This window comes from Plectropomus leopardus, chromosome 2, assembly GCF_008729295.1.
Source record: "Plectropomus leopardus isolate mb chromosome 2, YSFRI_Pleo_2.0, whole genome shotgun sequence".
Lineage (NCBI taxonomy): Eukaryota > Metazoa > Chordata > Actinopteri > Perciformes > Serranidae > Plectropomus > Plectropomus leopardus.
Window position 1 is genome coordinate 17,414,340 of NC_056464.1, and position 24,054 is coordinate 17,438,393.

The window sequence follows — 24,054 nt, forward strand, 5'->3', positions numbered from 1 at the left end:
TGTATTCTTTATTATGTTTTTATGTTATTATTCTGTAAAGCACATTGAATTGCCCTGTTGTATGAAATTTGCTATACCTATGCCTTGCCTAAAAGCAGTTTATGTGCTTTACTTGTAACTGTAGTTCATTCAATAAGTTTGTATTTTAGTAGTTTACAGTAGTTTAGATATTTCAGAATATCTAGATATATATCATATTTTGTTACCTAAAAATATTGGGATATTGTTTTAAAGCCACGTTGCCCAGCCTTATTGTCAATGTGCATATATGGAATGTTAAAAAAAGAATTTCCCTGGTGATTAAAAAGTGTTTCTTCCTCAAGAAATATTTGTTAAAGTGATGGTTCTAAACTAATGGGTTGGGACACCCAAAACAGCACATAAAGATAAATCTCAGGGTTGTGAGACCATTACCCAGAAAGGGAAGAAGATGAAAAGGCTCTTTACAACCTGTGATGAGGGGTCACTCGTGGACACTGCTTCATTTCACAAACCCCAAAAATATTGTGAACCACTACATTAAAGCACAGGGGTCATTTTTTGGATTCTTTCAGACTCACGGTCTCTAACAATGGGGAATCAATTCAGGGATTTTCCTTCTCCTCTACCTTTGTAAAAACAGACATGACAGGGACACTATCAAAGTATTGTGTGTATATTTTGCTGTGTATTTTGCCTGGATGGATTGTTTTGACAACAGGTTTCCACAAAAATAAGACTACAATGTAGAAGAATATGCTAATACTTTAGAAAAACACAAATTATAATATAGGATACTGCCACTCTTTTTATGGTTCTGTTAAGAGCTGGTTTATAATTGAATTCAAAGCTCATAATACCATAAGTGGTATTTAGTGTCTTGTGACCAAAACGTGACTTTCTCTGCAAGCGCACTTTGTTCAGATCAATACATACAACTAAAAGATTGAGCAGTCTGAATAAAGGTCTTGATTTTGGGACTAACTTGCTAATTAACTTAACCTACTGCTTAAATGGGAAAGTTAATGATGTAGTTTTGTACTTACAACACCATGTGGTTTCTATAGATGTCATCTACTGTAATGACAATCATGAATGTAGTAAGTGTATGTAAGTTTGAGTTTGCTGTGACTGTGGATGATTATGCACAAGAGTTGGCAGTTGATAGTAAACGTCCATACCATACTTAAAAAATACAATTAATTTACTTTGTGTCAACCACTTCCAGGGGGATAGCATAAGTTTTTTTGTGTGTGTTTTTGCAAAGTGCATTTAAATCCATTTCTTCTTGTATTTATTTTTAATTAGTGCACAAAAAATATGGTGGGAACACCAAATATTTGAATACATTTCAAAATATAGAAGAACAAGTTTTTACACTTTGGGAAAGAGTAAGAATTGGTGTATCTATTCAAGGTAAATGCCATTAAAAGCAATGGAAAGAGATTCAGCTTCTGCACAGGCTACTGCAAGTTCTCTTTGTTGTCTCTGGACTGCGTTAAACACACTTATTTATGCACAGAGGGCTGTTACAATAATTCTTCCAAGAGCACAAAGCTGTAATATTACTTGTCCAATACTCTATATTTCCGTTGTCCAGTGTGTTTTCTATTATTGTTTAATGATTGTTTTCCTTCCCTTGAGGTTCCACTGAGCTCCTTAAAGGCTCATTTTGTCCTTCTTCTTCAGTGGCGCCTAACTGAAGAATAAGTGCAACCTGCGGCTTATCTTGAATAACCAACTCTCGATATTTGCACAACAGTACCGTATGGAAAAGTTCATAAATACACATTTTATTTTGCAGAATTCTCTGAAAATTCTGTTCAAATGTGTGTCACATCTAGATAGAAACTCAAGTACTGTGTTTTTCCAGGGAGCTCCTTGTGCCATTTAAGTCACTAAAAAACACTCCAAGTTTCTTAAAAAGAAGAAAGCCATCACAGTAAGTAACAGTCATGCTTTTGTTTATCCTCAAAATGTCCCCATTGCACTTAGTGCGCTTAAGTAGAAGTAACTCTTACCTGGTTTGGATCCTTCAGCCACGGAGCCGTTGTACACCTGGTTCTGAAACTCGGGTCTGTTGTCGTTCATGTCAATCACGTAGATGTACAGATCGATCGGGTTCTCTACCTGGTTACCATTCATGTCCACTGCATGGGCTCGCAGCTGTGAACGCACACAAAGAACGACAGGATCATTAGCATTCAATGCTGAATATGAGCTTGAATATATATTCCAAATGTAGCTCAACTGACAGCAGGCTGCTGGCTTGACTGATATGAAACTCTGCAGACTGTCTGCACTGAGACAAACTCAGCACACAACTTTGACTTTGTTAATTGGCAACTTCATTTAACTGGCAAATGTTGTGTTTCTTGTCTGCCAACGGGGCATGAGTATCCTGTTGGCATCTTGGCACGGACAACAACAACACAGAAAGGGGCAAAGTACTAAAATGTTCCAGACACACAAACAACACCTATTTTGTTGTTAGCACAGCCAGAGGCCTAAAAAAATATCAGAGAGGTGTTTCTGCTCAAGCTGTGGCTTCTTTTTTCTGTGCGTGGAGAATGTTTGTCTCGGTTTGTTTTGACAAAGCCAGCCATTCGGATGGATGTCTCTGACTGATGAGCTGTTCCTTGACAATTCAGTGTGAGAATAGAGAGAGCAAAGAGGAAGAGCAGGGAGAAAAAGAGCGATGCAGGGAAAAAGGCCAATGAGATGGGAAGGAGAGGAGGAGAGTGACTGAGCCTTGTGCAAGTAAATGAGAGATGAAAACACAAAGAGGCAGTGTGGGGGTGTGGGGGCTTGAACAGGGACGACTGACAAAAGCAATCATCATCTACAGTGGGATGTCTTAATCTCCACCGCTGCTGTTGCACACCCTCTACTCCCCACCAATCCCCACTAATGATATCTAACATAACGCAAAGCTTTGTAATAGCCCTGGAACCAAACCGGCACTGTTCACTGTGACTTACATTACTCTCATTCAATTGCCTAGAAATCCATATCCTCTGCAGAAATGTTATTCAATCACAGCTTGGCTTGGTAAGAGAAGAAGGGCTCTCATGTCTGGCTAAAACTGCCACACTGGCAGCAAAATATTTTGTCTGCCACAACACAGTCGAGGAGGATCTGCCTGCCAGCCTATTTACAGGAAGTCGTGATGTATTGTGGGGTGACATGAAAGATTGAATGGCGACACCTGCCTTCACGGAAACACAACTAATCATGTCGGCTTTCGTGCCTGTCTGTCAAGGATGTCTCAAAAACGTACACAAACAGGAGCCCGCTTGAGCATTCACACACGCATACAAACACCAATTCAAACACATGTTTATGCATATTAACACGGACACTGACAAAAGCGCACGGATACACACTGCAGGAGACGCATACAGCCAATGAAAAGAGCCCTCTTTAGCCACTTAATGATCCTCAAGATGCTAGTTTTCCATTGGCTGAAGCACAGCAAACAAACATGGAGAGGAGACCCAACAAACAAACAAGCCCAATCTGTTTTCTCAGCTGTGATCACTGCACGCTGAGGGATGTGTGACTGTGATATGTGTGACTGCTTCACCGCATGGGTGTGTGTGTGTGTGTGTGTGTGTGTGTGTGTGTGTGGATAATGATTGTGTGTTTGTGTTAAACTGTGTATGTTTTGTCTTTTCTGCCTGTGGATTTGTGTGTACATCCCAACATATTTTCTCATTTTCCTGAATGTGTATAAAGTATCTCTATATTCGCATCTCTGTGTGCGTGCAAGTTTGTACCAAAGAGTCTGTTTATGTGAGGCTGTGTTTGTGTGCTCAATGGAGGAATTGGAAATGTGAGCTAAGGACCTGGAGGAGGATGTGTGTTGTGTCGACTGCAAATGTATGTGTGTGAACCGACATCAGTATTCTGCAGGGTGAGCTTTAGTATTACTGGACCAACCGCAGAGGAGAAATACAGTTTGCATTTGGCCCATTGGTCCCCTTAGCCGATATATAACCATACTTGCAGGGTACTTACAGAAATCCTTGACAGTTTTAGACTGTATGCAATGTTTTTTCTCTCTCTGCCCAACGGGATCTCATCCCTTCTCGTCATATTTTGACACTTGGGCAGAATCTCCCAGTGCTATTATAATGACACTGGGGGCAGCCTTGTGCACTGTAGCTTTGACGCAGAAGCAGTAGGCAGTAAGTCACATGAGTCAACTCATGTGACTAAGACAGTTAGGTTTATGCAACAATAGTAGTTGGTAAGGGTTAGGAAAAGATGTTGGTTGACAGCAGAAAGGTGATTTAACTCCCCCTAACGACTGACTAACAGTTTATTCCCATCAACCTCAGCTGTACTTTGTTATTAATGCTGATTAGCAAATGTTAGCATGCTTACATGCTGAAATAGGATGGTAAACGTGGTCAACACGATAACTGCTAAACATCAGCGTATTATCATATTCACTGTAAGCATGTTAGTATACTAACCTTCCTGTGTGGCTCAAAGCACCACTATGCCTGAGTACATCCACTGGCTGTAGACTCTCTCTTCTTTAATAACCAATATTACATTTTTTCCCAATATCTCGAAATTTAGCTACTTATGCATTTAGTGCCTATTTAGTCATGTTATATTTTTTATAGCCAAATATTAGAAAAGCACAATTTTGCCTCAAGCAGCTTTACAAAATTTGCAGCATATGACACCCTCTGTCCTTGTGAAAGAATTTTTAAAAAATTATTAAAAACCCCCAATAATAATAATAATCTGGGTCAATTTACGGGTTTGCCAATCTGTGCTGGTGCATGAGCTATTTATTCCTTTTGTTCGCTTTAAAAGCTTTGCAATGAATGAGGAACGGGTGATTCGTGAAGTTGAAGGAGGAATTATCTGTGTGATACTTTTATTATTTCACTGTACAAACCTAGAAAATGTGGAAACTGTCTGGAGGATGCTTAAAGTTTCTGTTAAGCTGAATAACTATCACTACACTTCACTACAAATCAAGATCTTCTGACGTTAAGTGATGTGACTCGACAGCTAGTCGCTCATTTGTTGTTAGATCATGGTTTTGTTTTGTTCCCGTCAGAAGTAGCTGATAAGTCAGTCAAAAACTGATACACTGGTCCAGTTCTGGATTAATATCAAACCGTTTTGAAATTTTTTTTACATCGGCCCAACCTTAGAATAAACCTCAGGAAGAGTGACAGAGGAGGGATTCCTCTCTCAGGACAGATATGTAATAGATACTGTGTCCACAAATAGACTAACAATAAACTAGGACACTGAGCAACTTTCAGGTGCCACAAACTGACAGGCAGTGTCAGCTGATCTGATCTGTGCATCTGTGTAAAACACACATACAAACGATCACAGTACACTAGAGTACACGCATTTGTGCAAAAAAACAAAAAAATCACAGACATTCACATCTTTGCTCATTTTCTCCTTGCGCCCGGGTGACTCACAGTAGATCTGTCTGAGAAAAGATCTACTGTCTTTCATGGAGAGTGGGTGTTAGCTCAGGCTAACACCCACTCTCCTCACCTCGCAGATCACTTCCCCCTGGTGCTAGTCTGTCAAAAACAGCAGCCTCGTCTCTCTTTTCACTTGAACCCAAAACTAACAAGCAAAGTTTTGGCCTGTGAGAGCGCAGCAGTTCTGGGAACTTCCTGTCAAGTTGAAAGAAAGTAAGCAATGGACTAAATTTCCCCTGGGTCACATGCTGGCTACATTCTCCTGCACTAAATCATACATCACAAACAGCATGGGTCCACCGGAGTCAAAATAGGAGCCGCATTCAACTTGAAGTGCCCTCAACCTAACATGCTGTTTTCACTACAGGCTGTGTCAAATAAGAACTGTTTACTGAGCGGCTGTCCTTTCCCGGGGACCAATAACCTGGCTGTGTTATTGATCCCAATTTGCTGGTTGAGTGTAAGAACAGGTATGGAAACACAACAATCACACATGCAGCAGTGTCCAAGGCCCGAAAGTAGGAAGCGAGGTAACAAGAGGCTCATCTGAAAACTAAATGGAACACACACACACACACACACACACACACACAGAAGACAAACCAATCAAGAGGGCAATCATCTAGAGCTTTGTGTTTGTTTGTAGTCATTGCACGTCCTGTGTGTGCGCAGTGGTGTTTATAATGTGTGCACGCTGCTGAGAGTGAGCACTGACAGAGACACTGAAGAGATCCACTCTCCTTTATTCTATTCTTCCTCTGAGACAGCAGCATGCTTTTGAATTAGCTCTATCGGCAGCACAGCCATCTATCATGCTGACAGGCACGCGGGTGTTGGGAGTCTGACACCAGCGCTCACCTCGAGTGGAGGTGTTAGTCTTTGCTGATATAAACTGAAACCTGTAATGTGTGTATATGAACCAACGGCCTAGCGTTAACACAATTCTCATGTGGTCTGCATATTTAATTCACACATTCACAAAGCTGTTTAACCTGGGTTCTAGAGGGACCAGCCATGAGCTCAAACCTCCAGTGTTGGTACGGTGTGTATGTGTGTGTGTGTGTGTGTGTGTGTGTGTGTGGTGGAGAATCCTATGGGCCATATGCAATGCTAACTGTACAGGTGTCAGCCAGCACCTTTGAACAGCACAGCTGCAAGGTACACAGGGTAGCATGAAACACCGTGTGGGGGTGGTGGAGCGAAAGGAGGCAGCAGTACAAAATGGAAAAGTGGGAAACACATACAGAGAGTTGAGTCAGGTTGATTTCCAGTTTTTGTTTCTTAATAAATTAGTGAGTGCAGAAGGGCAGTACAAAGAAAAAAAACAATGACAAAAAGAAAATACTGATAGGGAATACAAACAAAGGTGGTAGATGGAGACAGAAACGTAGACAAGACCGGACAAGATGTGACAAAACAAACAAACAAAAAACAAAAACAAAGATACAAAGAAATGATCAGGTATAGTGGTGTTCTTACTGTTTTTAATATGCAAATCCATTATTTTACTATGCTATGGGTGGTTATTAAGGATTTTCATGTGTATATGTTTAGGTGCATGGGTGTCTGCAGCTGAGAAAGATGAAAGACAAGATGGATGGAGCAAATGATACTAAGAAGGAAATATAAGATGAGAGTAATGATCATATATAAGATGAAGAAAAGACTGTAGCAAGCAGCAACATTTTTCTCTACGAGTGCAGAAAAATTCTGTCAAACTGTCCGATCTGGCTCTTGATATCAAACCGGTTTTAAACATTTTACACCAGCCAAACCCCAACAGAAAGTTAGGTGACGTGTTTATGGTATGAACCATACAATCAGCAATCATTACACGTACACAAACACTTGAAGCCGCACCTGCTCATTAGTTCTTATACTAAGAACAAAGACAACAGTTTTCCTGCACTCCACCTCTGTTCTGTCTCTTTCCTTCTGTTCTATCCGTGCGGTTAAACATCAATATAAATGCCAGCTGAAGTGGCTTTGTGTTTTGTCAAGGCGTTCATCCTTTCATTGATGGCTACGGCATCAATCAGAACCTTGAGTTGCTGGTGTGAAGGCACTGTGCAGATCCCTGAGAACGCTCTGAATTTTGCTTTTGCCTCGGTAGGCAACAATGGTGTTAGAATGAAAGGTAGATGGAGAAGAGGAAAGTTGAGACACATTTCCACAGGGATAATTAGGAGATAATGAGACAGACGTTAATGGAGCTAGAGGGGGAAATGGAAATAGGCGAGACAAAGTCGTTTCTTTCTTACATGGAACGAGGCTCTCTCCTCTCTGTCCAGGGGTTGGGTGACAAACATGTTGCCGCTGATGGGGTCTATGTTGTAGATCCCACTCGGGGGCTGATCAGCTCCTGCTCCTGTGATGCTGTAGCGGATGCCAACGTCCTTGTCCTGATCTGAGCGGATCTGAGAAAAGAACCAGAGAAACACATTTAACAGAGAGGAAAAATCTGGGTTTTAGTTCTAGCTTTTCCTGCAGTTGCAACAGAAAGCACAAAATGATCACAGCATTTAGACATAAATTGTCAAAAAGAAAAAAAAAAGAAAAAAGAAAGCATTGAGAAATAAAACCAAAAGTTTCAGAGAAGACTAAAAGAACACGGGATGTTTGATGGAAACATTGATGTTAACATTTCCACTGCCATCTTTCTTTTGTGCTAATGCTTTGAACCTACAGCCTAAAGGTAAAAAATGAAAATTGAACAACGTGCAGTGTGGGAAATAGAGCCACCGTCTGATGATATTGTCTGACCCGTTGAGTTTCTGGTTTACTTTACAATCATGGCAGCTTCTCAGCAGACCTTGAACAAGTGTAAGAGGACAGCTACATGCTTGGATGATGTGAAAATGATTCATGCCTGTTATTCTCAACTACGTCTGACTTGAGCTTGATATCTCAATGCGCCTGTTCTACCTTTAACACCTCGGCTGTTATTTCTCACACAATTCAAAATGTGACATTTAAAGAGTGATATATTTTACTTTCAACAAGTTTCTGTGTGAGCACCTCTGCTGCCACAGCAATAAAAATATCAATACTTTTGTTCAGCACCTTGCTGATTGAAAAGAAGACAAAAGAGAACGGCATTGAAGCATTTCTTTCTTTGGCAATGATTTTCAATAGGCTCCAAGGATTCTACTGTCTAACCCCAAAATGACGTAACCTTAATGTGACATGACTTAAAGGTGTGGGCCTGAAAGTGTTACTAATAGAAAAGCTCAACTTTGGAGCCTTGTTAGATTTGGCCAGAGTCAGGCTAAACCTTTCCGCTGTTTCCAGTCTTTGTGTTAAGCTTCATATTTACAGAGTGGTACCAGTCTTCTCTTCTAGCAAACATGCCTTTTTCCCAGAAAACTTCCTTAAATTTTTAAATCATTTCACATAATGTTGTTGTTGTGTGTGTGTGATGGTGGCCATAGTTTAGAGCAAAACAGTGTGGACAGTCTCAGACATCTGAGGATAAACAGTAATTACATAAAGGTTGCTCATGCAAATGTCACCCTCAGATTAAACGATCATTTTAGTCAAATCATTTGAATGTTGTTGTTTTACATCGTTTACAGAAAAAACAGAGTTGGACACTCACTCCATAACACACAAACACATTAAAAACAAATTAACAGTATATTATGTCTCATGTTATTACTGCACACCACCACTAATGCTCTTGAAATTAGTGCTACATGGCCAGAGAAGACAGAGAAAAAGTGCTGTGGCATTCGCTTTTGTTTAGGAGATAGAAAACCCACAACAATCAGAAAGCAAAGCGCCGTATCAGACTGATGAATGCTCCCGCTGGTGGGTGACACAATGCAAGCTTTTCTGTTTCAACACAAGAAACAATATGGCAGAAACTGGCAACAAATGTTCTTTTAGGCCAGAAATCTCAGTAACAGAGTCTTGGTTCATATTTGATTAGCACTGCTTAGTTTTAGCATTTGATCTCAGTCAAACTGTACACTAGAATAAAAAACAAAAAATAAAACAAATATTTCTGGCAAAAAAATAGGCCATGCAGCAACAGAATCTTGGTTTATATTTGATCAAGAAAAAACTTTCACTTGATTTGCTTCTATACTATTTGTATTCATGGTGATGGCACGCATACTAAAAATGCAGACATAGGAGTATCCCTTTAAGGACATGATCAACACTGTCAACACTATTACGCCATAAAAAAACTGAGATTAAATGAAAACTTCTGCATTTTTTTTAATTGTGAGTCCCCAACTTTTTTTTGCTTGTGACTCTTTAATAGTCAATCAATGTGTTCTTCCAATTAGTCTTCACTGGTTACATGTGTATGTGTTGCAAACAGTCAACAGTATTTCCAACAGATAGAAATCTAGTAAAGTCTGACAAGTAAATATGATTTTGTGGGGCAGATTATTTTTTGGATTTATTTCCATGGAAATTGTCTCCTGACCGCAATGAATCACCTCATGACCCTCTGTGGTTGGGATGTCACTGTCTTACATATTCTACAATACAATCCGCTATCTAGTTTCCATAGCTGTAGTCTGATTTACTATGATCAGGTTCAGTAATTATACGGATACACAGGAGTCACTTAATCAAATTACAGCAGTCAGTGACTATTTAGAGGAAGTACCATGGATTGATTTTATGGTTTTATGGATCCTGGAGGAGTTTGATCTATCTTTAAGTGCTTAATCTTCATATCATCCTCCAAACTCGTCCACAGATTCCGAACACTGCGTTGACTTTTTTTTATTGGGACTGAATCATCACTATGGTTACAAGTCAGAGGGAATAATCATGGAGTCAAATGGAGAAAAAGGAAGGCTTGGCTCTTTTTTTCTCTCTCTCTCTCTATCTTTCTCTTCCCCTCCTATGCAATTTGCCTGGTCTGTGGGGCTGCAGATCATGCATGAAAATGAAATTACTTCATCCGTTCAGCAGTGACGGCGGCTTCTGCATAAAACATCTCTCTGTTTGAACATGATACCCTCTCTCTTAATTTCCAACGTGGTCCTCCCACACCCACAGCGTAGCACTCTGCTGCAACCTGCAATTTTCATTTCCTGAGCTCCTTTCTCACACAGGATCCATATGTGGACCCTGCAGGTTCAGGTGTAATATACAGTGTTGTATTACTCCTATCAATCAGTGTATTCAGGCTGTTCAATGTACATGTAATCACTGTAGCATGACAATGATACTGGAAGACTAATTACATTTAACGCTCACGATGCCCACCAGCTGCCAATCAAAGCAGGATGGAATGATAGCAAAAATAACAACATAATTTGATCATTCACCCTCATCCTCAGTGTCATCAGACAGATACTGCAGCACAGAACAGACGGATTATTCATTTCAGTAATGAGAACATGCCTGAGATATTCTCAGTGTTATCTGTGATGGAGACAAACATGTTAAGGTCTCACTGTTCAAAACAACAAGAAATCAACTGAGGCACGTCACAAAGAGTCCGATCTGCTCGAGTTGTGAGAACATTAAAAAATAAATCAATCAATAAAATCCACAACCCTGCATCTTTTTCTGCATATACTGTTTTCTTCAGTGACTAAGAGGCAGCTTATAGATATGTACATGTGTGAAGTGAAATGTTTGACAGGTAAGAAATTCTCTGTGAGCACACCAAAGCGAGGATCAAAAGGACAGACTCAGTTCAATAATTAACAAGGCCATCATGAGGGAAACACACATGAAATTTTCACTTGCATCCGGACGGGTGCTCGGTTGCGTGTCTGGTTGTGTGTTTGCCTGCAGTCCGTTTCTTTGCTTGGACTTCAGAACCGACCGTGTGTAGCTGCCACTGGCGGAGGAGCCCCTAGAGGAGACAAAGAGGCTCTCACACGTCACGCGGCCTCTGCTTTCACGCCTGCTTAAAATTCCACATCAAGGCCACCTGAGACCAGATGTCACATTTGCCGTGTCTCTTAATGAAGAGTCTTTATATCAATAAATTGAATAAATGAAGAAGCACGGCTTCTAGGAGTCCTGGGAATCCCATGAGTGACAACTGCTCAATTGAGCCATTTGAATGGAATGCTAATGATGAAAGCTGGGATTTCTATCCACCTCTCCCTCCCTCTCCATCCATCGCTATCTTTCATTCTCCCTCTTACTTCAGTACCTCCTGGCAGATAGAATGGTTACTAATCACGCTAAAAATAGCAGGGAAAGGCAGATGCAAGGGACTTAACTGGCTGTCTGTGTCCGTCAGATCAGACCAGACATCAGATAAGTGACCTATTTGTAGTTCTTTGAGAGTGATTTCCTTGATTACTGACAACTACGGGGATCCTGTGGGACAAGCTATCAGCATGAGAAGAAAGATGGAGAGGGATGGAGGCAGAGAGACACAGGGAGTGAAAGCAATGGGGAGTTGGGGGAAATTAGATGAAGAATTAGTGCCCTGTTAAACTCCTCGGGGTGACGCAAGGCGCACAAACAGATAGAGGGAAAGGAATGGAAAGGAATACATTTCCATTTATTGAGCATAGCGGCTGGCTGCCTAATTAGCGCAGTGTGAAGTTTCAGTCTGTCCAAATCTCCTTTAATTGATCCAGCCCTGTATGATCACCCTTTCTGCATAAATAGTTTGATGCCTAAATAAACAGGGACTAATTTGGTGTTTATTTGATGGTACTTTGCGTTTCATCTGCTCTCTATATATCTCATTCTGTCTTTATTTTATAGCTCATATGGGCTTAGTCACCTTCTTTTCCCTCTGGGGCACATCAAACACCCCCCACAGGTAACGCCAGCTCGAGAACCACACCAGAAAAAACAGGGGATCATCCAATACCAAATATCTATCTAAAACAGTGAGAGCACTCTATGAACACTCAGCTTCTCCATTATCAAGTGGACTTTGCTGCATGTTGTTGCCACTTTTATCAAATGATAAAATGCACACGAAAAAAAAAGTGTGTCCATTGTAGGTTAAAGACGTGTAAATGTCATTTATGCATACAACATGGGGGCAGTTGAATCAGTCTCTTAACAGTTCGGTGTATAGAATTTAGGGAGATATATCATTAAAAATGGAATAAAATATAATAAGCATGTTTTCGTCAGAGTAAAATCACCCCAAAATAAGTTGTCCATCAAGGAGTCTACCATGTTGCTTCGCAGGCTCAGGCTCAGCGCAGGCTGTGCAGTTGCACTGGGGCCTGTGGGGCTGGGGTGCCTGTAGAAAACTGGCCCTCCAACAATTCTATAATATACATTTACTGAAAGTTACTGACTTTTTTATTTAGTTTGGAGCAACAATTATCAATCAACTTTGCATGGTCATAGTGAGGGCCATCCTGAACCAGATTCTACTGAAATTTTCAACATACCTTTTGAGGAAAATGTTTATTTATGATGAGTTTAAAGATGAGGAAACATAATTCAATGTTACAGTAATATTTGAGCTGGCATTCCCTGTATAGTAATGTGGATTGTAAGTACTTCAAATTGTGTACGGTGAGAATCAGGAACACTTTGAACAGAAATCTTTTGCGCTTGTTAGCAAACCCATTATGGGAACTATTTAATCAATTACAGTCAGGATGTTACAACCTGACTGCAATAGTTAACACAAATTCAGCCAATTCTTGTGAATTCTACATGACCTTGCAATTTTGTCTAATCATCACACCTTTACTGCAAATTTGACTATTTAAAAAGGGTAATGCCTAATTTCATTGTAGAGCTCCAGGCAGCATATTGATTCCTTCAGCCCTCCTTGCACCCCTCTCTCTGCTGATCATTAGACTGCTGTTGTGTGTGTGTGACACACAATGACAAGGCTAACTGTTGGCATCACACGACTAATGTTACCCAGCATTTATTGACAGTCAACCATTTCCAGTTTCGTGTGAGATTGTTTAACAGCTTGGTGTTGGATGTTAGCCGCTGCTGCCGTGTTGGCTCATGCTAACTAGGCAGAAAGAGCAGAAAGAGAGCAACAACAGCTGATCATCAGCAATCAGATGTTGCTGCCCTCCTCTCCACCACAAATAAATTCTTATTCTGTGGGAAACACTGAATGCTAAAAAAAAAGGCTCCTAATCTGAGACAGTATTACAACTGCTTTTGCAATTTTCATTTGTTACTGCAATGTCATTGCAAAGAAATACCTAAAAACATTATAACATGCATCACAATGCATCACAAAAGCTGCAGTGAAATTAGGGGGATAAACTTTTTTTTCTTATTCTTTAGGGTTTGTACTCTAATGATTGTGATCTTGTTAATCCTAACCAAGTTAAGATATGCTTGATATAAGCAATAATGTTATATGTGTACAACAGAGTGAGACGAGCATCATAAAGCCACTGGATTACACATTATGGATGTCAGTGTCGCGACAAGGCAAATATGGAAAACGTCTACTGCACAAAAGTTTCAACAGTTTGGTCAAAGGGATGTAAGTTTGAGCAATGTTTAAAATGCAATAAAGATGAATTAATGGCATTTCCTTGCTGAGATGCATTGTGGGAGGAAGTGATGCCAAACACTCAGGGCACAGACAGGCTACGATTCTGACAGCTGATCAGTCACGCTTTAGTTGTCATAGCTGTCAACCATAATTAAGACAGCGTCTGCCAAATATCTGGATGCTTTTAATAGAGACTCCTTACTGACTGGATGCCTCATATACTCACAATCCTGCTCTACTTTTAGATCCCGTCTCCCACGCTGAACTGCCTGTTTATGTTGGCAGATGTGCATGTAAACAAAAAATATGGTTATTAAAAAGGGATGAAAGCATGATTCTGAATTTTCATCGTCCAAAATTTAAATAATGAGTCAAAGAGCTCAGAGTTTGGGATTAGTTGGAGGTATTCTGTGGAAGCATCCGATCAAGTGGACTCACTGTGAGCAGAAAACAATCAGAAGATTTTTGACATTTTTAAACAGGGTTTTAAAGATAATTACATCTAATTTGCTCTCTGATGCTTCCCTCTTAAAATGACTCAAATTCCCCTCAAGTAGTGTGAATTTCCAGTAATTTCAGCTGCAAGCTCATATGTCTAATTTCTATTTGCTTTACCGTTGCTTTTCACACTGCTGCCTGTCGATTTGGGGAATTGCTGGCAAGCTACTTAATGGTTTTAAAATACGCTTTCAGTGTTTTCACAGCAGGTCCGGCACCTTCGTGAGCGGTTTTAAAGGAAAAAAACGACAACAACATTCTGGAAAAGACTACAGATTTTTCTATCTTGAGCAGTTTGACTTCAGTGTCACCAGTAGGTTTAAAATATTCTGATCTGACAATAAACCCTTGTACTCGTGGCAATGCTGGAATGGCTGTTACTGCAAATGGGTGAACTGTTATGTTAAACAGCATTATCAAAAGCATCTGTGCATTTGCAAACGACACAGGCATCCTTGAAAATCGCTGTTTGATAATGTCTCATCTTTCCCTGCTGTTATACAGTATCTGTTTTCTCTTTGTTGAACATGAGGGAAATGGCAAAACTACATGCTTTTTAACTTCCTCTTAAATTCCAGTTTTGCATTGCTTTGATCCCTCCTGCTGTGTGCTTGTCACTCTTCAAAGCTGATGTGCCCTGCTTTTGAAGGGGGAGAAGAATTCAAATAATCTGATAGGCCATCCACACAAACATCTAACAAAATGACAGAGGAGGAAATGTGAGGCAGGGCATGAAAGAGAGGGAGCGAGCAAGAGAGAGAGAGAGAGCGAGAGAGAGAGAGAGAGAGAGAGAGAGAGAGAGCGAGAGAGATGGGCTGACAAAATGGAAACAAAATTTCCAATTATGGAAAAATGTGGGACCTCAAGTTTTTGCCAGCCTTCAAACTTTCCCTCCTGCAGAATACAATAACAACCTCACGCGCATGAGTGTGGAGATAAAAAGGGGTAAAAGCTGTCATTTAGTGGCATCATGAGAAGGGAATGGTGCGGATGGTTTTAAAAATAGTCACATAAGAGGTCTGTGAGAGAGAAGCTGTGGAGACCTCAGGTTTAATATCTCTCAAGTGAGATCCACTGACAGCCACCGTCGCACACAGTTATAACTGATACTCATAACGAACAGCCGCGTCTGGGCCTCAGCACACAGGCATACCAGTCCATTATGGATCGGAGACTGCACGGGAAATGAACCAAGCTCCACGCAGCTCTGAAATCCGTTTTTTTTTTTGGGGGAGTTTTTTTGCCTTATACGCCCTCCTTTTCATTTGGTGTGCTCTCCCATTCTCTCTGTGTTTGTGCTGCTGTATCAGTTTGTCTGTCTGTCTCTCTCTCTCCGGCACTCCCCTCCACCCATTGCTCCCAGTGGGAGGGAAGCAGCGAGAGTCCCATCAATACAAACGATCCAGAGTCGCCACCTGAGGAAGGTTTTTCTGCTCTGGTACTGACACTTTTATTCAGCCATTCTTCTCCACTTTCTAACACGGTCAATTGAATTGGATCCTTTGAGTTCCTAAAGTTTCCTGAGGTAACGCTTCTGTGAAGTGTATTTGGATTTAAAGATAATAGAGTGAGTTTTTTTCTTGACAATTTAAGGGAACAAAGCTGAAACCCTTTTGGGTAGGATATTTTTCTCCCCTCCAGAGGGGCTGTTTTAATGTCATGTATAAGAGGAAAAGACAATCCAGTTATAGGTGAGTGTGAAGAGAGGCAGGAAGCTTAGAAGGCAACATCTGAAGAAGCCGAGGCATCGTCAAGAAACATCTCTTTTAATGAACACCAGAGCGCATTCTGAATGCTGGCAGCATAAATAACCTTCAAATGAAAGAGTTTGGCTCTCTTTTAAAAAACAAAGTCTTTAGAGGAGAGATATTTTTCATCCTAAGCTCATATGGATCACAGATATCTGGAGGTGGTCCCTAAAAATTCTGACCGCGAACCTTTCCGTCGTTTCTCTCTTGAACTCGAATACCCCGCAACTCCATCCCGCATGTCATTGGTTGTTACCCAGCAGAGAGAAAGAAGTCCCATCGCTCTCACATTTTGTATCTGCTCAAAAATAGATTAGATGCTTTCTCAAGCGCACACTTGTGCGCGCACACGCACGTCACTGCCTCCAACTCAGACCATTAACAAGACAGAGGAATGAAATGTAGGATCGGAAAAAGGGGCAATTAGGAAGAGAACAAATATTAATGGAAGTTAAGAAGTGACTCACAAACCCAATTACAGCATTAGCCAGGCAATTTAGATGAGCTCTGCGAGAGGCGAGAATCCTGTTGAAATGTACCAGCGGTCTCTCTGCATTAACAATGGCATTAATTCCCCTGATTCACAGCGAGAGGAGAAGAATAGAGCAAATACAGCCATTCTGTCTCTTTTATAAAGCAATGGGAATGGAAGAGGCAGAGGCCGCTGTTCTTGTCTTTCCCGCCCCAAACACACCGCAGACCCCCGGAGAGTCTCAACTCGTTAAATAGCACCGTTCTCCTGCTCTACACATGGCTTCCCTATAAGAGGAGGCTAGGTAAACCACGGGTCTTCCATGCATTGAGAAATGTCCCACAAGATAATTAAAGTGAAGACATGGTTGGCTGCTGGAAGGCTGACTAAAGGGAAAGACAGCAGCATAAAGACATATAGATAGATAGAGTTATAGATGGAGAGAGGGGGGCAGTGAGCAGCTTTCTGCTGCTCTTGCACTTTCCACCTTCCGCCATTGTCAAATTGCATCCTTCAACCCGAAGCTGCTGCCACACACTCCCATAGGGGACATGTGGCCCTGACAGCCTGGCCAATCAGCAGCACCCTGAGGCCAGTTGAAAGCCCTTCTGGCATGCCTAAGGCTAGTGGGGTCCAACCAATCAGTTAGAGGCCAGGCTTGAAAGGAGGGCCATGCTTGGCTCAGGGAGCTGCTAAGGCTGCCAATGAGAGTCCAGAGGGGAGTTCGAGTGGCTCAGAGGGAGGCTGCCAGAGGGGTCAGAGTGGACGAGGGCAGACTGACAGTTATTTAGTGAGAGGCTGAGCTCTGTGTCACTCACAACAGCACTCAGCCTTTGTACTACTGGGCCGCCTCTAATGGCACTGTCACCTTCTAATTGTGTGACTGGGGATGCTGAGAATGACAAACAGACACACACACACACACACACACACACAAACACACAGCTTAAATACGCAGACAATACATAGAGTCACACACAAATACACAGATACACACCCCCACAGACACAACCAGCAAAGGAAAGGCAATGTGCACAAACACATACACACTCTTTTTTTTTAATGCTGAAAGAGGTTTGTGATTATGGGAAAATTCTCACAAGGCGCAGTATGTAAGACTGGACTGACCTGCACATCCATTAACAGCAAAGGCCCGAGGCTAAATTATATTATACACCTGGTACTTTCCATTATAAATGTATAATATATGAATATATTTGGTTTACACTAAATTGCTATCCACTGTGTTCACCATAGTTGCTAACTTTGTCTGGCAGCTTTATAGTACTGGATAGCTGAGAGAGGATGTAAAAAAAAGTGCTGAAAGTGAAATCATTAAAGTTGTGGACTATTGAGGGAAAAATAAGCTTAAAGATGCTAAAACATTCTGTATAGCTGAAGGGAACTGCAGAGTTGTGTTATAAATCTCTGTTACTATTACAATCACTCCGTTGTTAATGTAACAATGTATTGCTGCAGCTCCAAGGTTTTGTTAAAGCAGCAGCAGTTAAGGAAACAACACTTACTGTGCACATTTTAATTTATCTATATATACAAGGTAACACAGTTTACTATTAACAATAAATGAGATTAAATCAAACAACATTAGCCGGAGCTGCAGATTGAAATGATGACGTACTTGCTGTAACTTTCCATGTCAAAACACTAGGGACGCTCGACTAATAAAAACGACTAATCTCCACTACGTTTCAACAAAAGGTTAAACTTGGACTAGAAAACAACACAAAGCATAACTTGATCTATAAGGTAAAACACCCTCCGAAAAATAATAATGCATATATTATACAACTATATTTAATCACAAATCACATCTTTCAATAAACAAAACATATTTATGCCCCTGACATGTGTGGCACTTTGTACTCTGTGCTTTATGAATATTGCACATTATCTGACAGAACATGATGACAGCTAACTAAATTAAATCAAAATACAGCCAAACTGTGCTGGTTTTACAAGATATTATCTTTCTCCCACATTGCACCTTGCTACTTGACGAACAGACCAATGTGTTTTTTTGCATTGCAAATGTGTGCATCATCAACTAATGATTATAGCAACATTTACTTGACTACTTGACTAATCACACACATCCCTAAAAAACACCAAGAAAGCTAAGCTGCAAGATTCCTATACATCAGGGGTATTCAACTAAATATCAAAGAGGTCCTGTTACTAAAATTCCTCCCAGCAAAGGTCCGAACCCCATGATGTCTTTCAAATAAAATCAGCAACGTACAATTCCTTATCATTTCAACAATATTCATTGTCAGTTTTTTACAGTTTTAACATAAAGACACGCAATGGCACTTGTATGGAAAACAGACAACTGCCTTTACATAAAGTTAGTCCCAGCACAATGAACGTAAGGCCTCCATTACAAGTAAAAGAAAACAGACCATAATCCTTTTGAATGAAAAATATGCCTATTTCAGAAATAGTGCAAAAAGAGTTTTGAACACTTTCTTTTTTCATGTTCTTTTCTACGCCTCTCCCTTTCCTAGGAAAATGAAATTAAGGCCTACATTTCCACATATATCTCAAGTAAAAAGCAGCCCTGCTCTGTGTCTCTCTCTTTAAATTATGTTCTACTTTCCTTACTGTCGAGCAGGCCATATCTGCTCACTTTTCCCACATTTCTCTTTCGCAGTTCTGTGTAGAAAATGTCAATAATTGATTTGATTGGCTCATTTGAGACTGTGAACGTTTACTGTATTAACTGGAGAAGTGGTGCCCGTCGAAAAAAAGAAAAAAACGCTCTATGAAGATTATTGTTCTTAAATTTTAGTACAACTTTTAGCACAACACGGGTCCGAATAGGCTGGCATTTCAGTCCGGACCCGGAGCTTGAGGTCCGCCAGTTGGTGATGCTTTGTATACAGTATACTGTATGTCATGGGTCATAGCAAAGATCTTTAGTCCAGTGCATCAACTTTGCATCAAAAGAGAGCAAGCTCTGAATGAGCAATCAGTAATAGAGCAATAAGTGATAAATGAAATGAATAGTTTTGAGCCTCTATCATCATCTATAAGAGCTAAAAAAAAATGCATCATGCTTTCTGGGCTACCAACAAGATGACATGTAATCTAGAAGGAGGTGTAATTGGGTATTTGGCAGATCTGTTCTGCAGCAGGAAGGTTAGACGGTACTTTAACATGATGAAAAAGTCAAATATGTGGAACAACATTACGGAAACTTAATTCCTAGAGAACTTGTTGTTATTGTGGATGACTCAGCAACAATAACAACAACTCTGGGGCGCACTCTGAGGAAAAAAGGAAGCGAGTGAGAGGTGTCCTGATTTAAACCAGGACGAGACATGTCAAAAAACTGCCTGGTCGTTGCAGTTGAAAGCTGACTCTGATTTGCTATCACAGACAGACGCTGCACATAGACCGGAAAGATAAAGCTGAGTTGATATGTAATGAGTAACTGATAGTATGAACCAATGATTATTGGCTCTATTGGTAATAACTGCTACAGTATGTAACAAAGAGTTAATTCTGTCATTCTGAGGTATTGAATGGTTATGGTTTATTAAATGATATTCTTTACCTGCTGTCAATAGACAGTGGAAGTGACTTTGTTCATACTGTGCAGCTCAGTCATGAAGACAGTGTAGCTTAATCCAGAACAGTTTTTCACCTTTACCAATAATGCCATGTTTTATTCAGTTTTGAATAAAAATAAATTACACAATATGTAACAGAGCCCACTGCTGTGGCACAGGAATATTTACAGATGATGTGAAACATGTTACTGAAGAAGCGTGGCTCTGTAGTAAAGAGCAGAGAAACTAACGCAAGATCAAAACACTGCAGCATTTCAAGTGTGTGAACCCAATTAAACCCCACATTTTTGCTGTTACATAGTCAAACTCATGTTTTGAGATTTTCACACTGTCGTGAAAACATGCAGATATCTTGTAGCTAAGTTTTGACGTTAATGTCAAAATGTTGCCATATTTTAGATTTTCTCCTTGGCGAGGATAAATTCCTGTAAACTTGGGGTAAGCTGACAACTCCTGTCAAACATTACCCTATAGAGAGTGCTTAAAGGGAAACAGACGATTTTCTACCAGCTCTGTGTCATCCCAGTGTGGGCAGATGATTTCGGCAAATGTTTAGCTGCCCATCTGTGGCGCAAGTGCACAGAGAACCTTGCTGATTCGGTAACGCCATTACTGAAATTCCACTTTTTTTTTGCAATAACTAGACATGTAACTGATTTTCTTTTCTTTCTTTCTTTCTTTCTCATACGAAATGCAATTACAACTCCTGACATTTAAATGGGCTGGTTACTTGTTAGTTTTGTCTTTATCATAGCAGCCTGTTGCTCAGATGTATCCTAGTTATGATCTAATATCACCCTTAGTGATGCACAGAATAAGTGGGCGGCACTCAGCCTGTCTTGTGTCCGTGTGTGTTGTTGTTTGAGCGAGAGTGACAATGAGAGGGGAGGGGAAGGGGGACTAGTGATTGCAAGGTTTATTAATCACTTTAAGTTAATCAGAGTGCTGCAGGGCTCGTGAGTCAGTCGTTGGCACCGGGCATCAGTAGTCACCTGACCTCATGGTGGCACAATAAATGCCGTGAATCATTTAATCAATAAATTAGCTCTGAACTGTCATTGCGTACAATGGCCCACAGTTCAGTAAGTTTGAACTTGCTTTACTGAAAATACAGAGATTATTTTCCCTCCTTGAGATCAAGGACAAATTAGGCCTGTTGTGCTGAGTTACAGTCTACGTGCAGGATCTGAATTTTGTCAAGGGTAGTTGCATAAGATTACCTTCAAACTTCTGACAAACAGTTGTCATTTCATTTTACTCTACCAAGAGTATTAAAAAAATGCCTTTTGTTTCTTGTTTTGAAGGCCTATCCAGGCTGCAATAAGCAGGCCTATCAAAACATACCTACTGCGTGATTTTGTTCCACTACAGCTGGATTGTCCCACATGTTCCATTGTAATACTTAAATCATGTGGTTATGTGCTTTAATTAGAGAATTGAAGTAATTGTAATTCAATACGTTTCGAGAGATGTAACTACCAGTTGTTACTATTAATAATTTTCAGTTATTTGCACAACACTGCCCACCACACAACAATGACGTAGAGCTGGTTGAAAATACTCACCTTTAACGAATGTATGTTTTAATGTATTTTAAGAGTTAGCACAAGAAAATTATATTAAAAGTGCAGTGTGTGAGACTTAAATGAATTTAGAGGTATCTAGCAATGAGAATTACAGAGTGCAACCAGCTGAGCTCAGGTGTACACTAAAACATACTGATTATATTATATTATATTTGTGCAAATATATCCCCTAAAATCCGACACACTGGACCTTTAAAACTTATGTCTCAACAACAACTGAACTCAGAGTAGCTAATGAATGAGCTAAGACTCCCTGCCAATCCATTAGGTGATATCAGACATGAGATGATTTTGAGGAAGTCATACATTCTAACAATAGTTTGGTAAAACGACATATGTTTATTTTGTTTTTTGTCCCACACTATTTCTCACAGCCTCCTTCAGATGAAAAGGAATGGGCTTTCCATGTGGAAACTGAGCTGGAGGAATAAGTAATTGATGTTAAAACAATTTTTTGGTTAAAGAATTCTGTTAAGTGTTAAACTAAGATAAATTTGGTCTTGCATAATGTAGTATAACGCTGTACATTTTGTTCTCTTTCTACCTTGTGTGCCCATTTGTTGGTGGTAATAAACCCCTACAAACACACACATGTGCGCATGCGCACCCACACACATACAAACTAGATACAATGGATACAATGTATTTCAATGCACAAGGGATGCAATACCACTGCAGACAAAACAAGCGGATCCAAAAAGCATATTACAAGCTCATTATGAGCTGTAATGAATTACACTCTGCAATATGAGGTTGTAAATAAACCACCGTATTTTCATTTTGGGTACTGAGCAAACAGCAATACAGACATTACAATATCATCTAGTGCTCCCACACACACTCACAAACACACACACACACACACACACACAGAACCCACCTGCTGTGCTCAAATATATGTGATATGTATAAACATATAACATATATTTGAGCACAGCAAACCAAATTAGAAGACCGACAAGAAGCCACGTACTCCTTCTGTTTCTAAAGTAAGCGTCAAGTTTTCTTCTGCCAGAGAATGGAAAGTTAACTCAAGTGGTGGGCGAACTTTGTTTTTGTTTGTGTGCTTCTGTTTGCTTTTGATGAAATCCCTCTAAATGAGGAGCCTCCAGTCATTCTGACTGTGACACATTCAACACTACACTGTACCCTATTATATTACCCAGGAGCACTAGCATAATGGGCTATTCAAAATAATGAGGTAAACCAAATCATACTGAGCTGGCGCACTTTAATATGCTGGCTCACCTATTCACCTTAGGACCTTCATTTTTCTGCAAGAATGTGAATGTATGATAAAGACTACATATTACAGATATCATTACAGTTTCATTTAGCTTCATGGAAAGGCCACAGAGTCATGCAGAGAGGAAAAGAAACAGCAAGCACAAACTTTTGTCTTTGGTCTCTGCCTTGGCTGTGGAATCACATAATATTAAAATAGCTGTTCACGATGTGCTCAATTATTTCCAGCTCACATTATTTGTTTCCTTGTCCTAACCGTGGGTCAGAGCCAGTGTTTGAGGCCTGGTTAAATGAAAGGAGGGTCTTTTCTCTTCCATATTCAGACTGCTTTCCATCAGTTTTGCCTCATTGGTCCCAGTGTAGGTGCTGCAGGAGACGGTTGAGATGAGAATGCCACAAATGGCCTGAAACTAATGTTGGCCTCCCTCACCCTGCAGATTTACAGCACTCCCCAAAGACTTTGTCTTTTCTTTTCTTTCTTTTTTTCTCCAATCTCAGCCTGTCCCCCTTTCTCCCTTTTCCATTTCCCACCCTTGCTGCTATTCAGTTTCTCAAAAGGAGTCCCCATCTATACCTCGGTATCCATTTAACTCTGGCTGTTTTTCAACCTCTCCATTTCCACTGCACTTACATCTGTCATGTCAAATAATATGACGGCAAAAGCTCGGAAGCATATTCCATTTGAGCACAATGGTAAATCAATGGCATCAAAGATGCACCACTTGTGGTTTGTCATGACTCAATTGCACATGTCAAGGTGAAAATGGTCAGCAGTGAAATGGCGCTCTTTTACACCATCAGCGTGAGGGAGAGGGAGAGGGCAATTCTTCTTTGTTTCAAGGAAGTGAAAGTACTTTTCAGAACCTGAACCAGAATATTACCATCAGAGCTGAGCTGTGATGATGGTGGTGGTAATGTCAGAATGCAGCAGAACATAACCTCAATAGCGCCATAAATATTACATAATGACAAGAAGGAATAAATGAAAAGCTTTATGATCATATGAATTATTATTTATAATTAAATCA

General features: G+C 40.4%; 1 protein-coding gene across 1 annotated transcript in view; it reads right to left on the bottom strand.

Annotated features, from left to right (window-relative positions):
* The window catches only part of LOC121949585 (cadherin-4-like), a 243,234-nt gene that overhangs the window by 49,182 nt on the left and 169,998 nt on the right, over nt 1-24,054 (bottom strand). Inside the window, 2 exon segments of the mRNA XM_042495320.1 lie at nt 2,001-2,145; nt 7,712-7,867. Of these exon segments, the coding sequence (XP_042351254.1) occupies nt 2,001-2,145; nt 7,712-7,867 (301 nt within the window).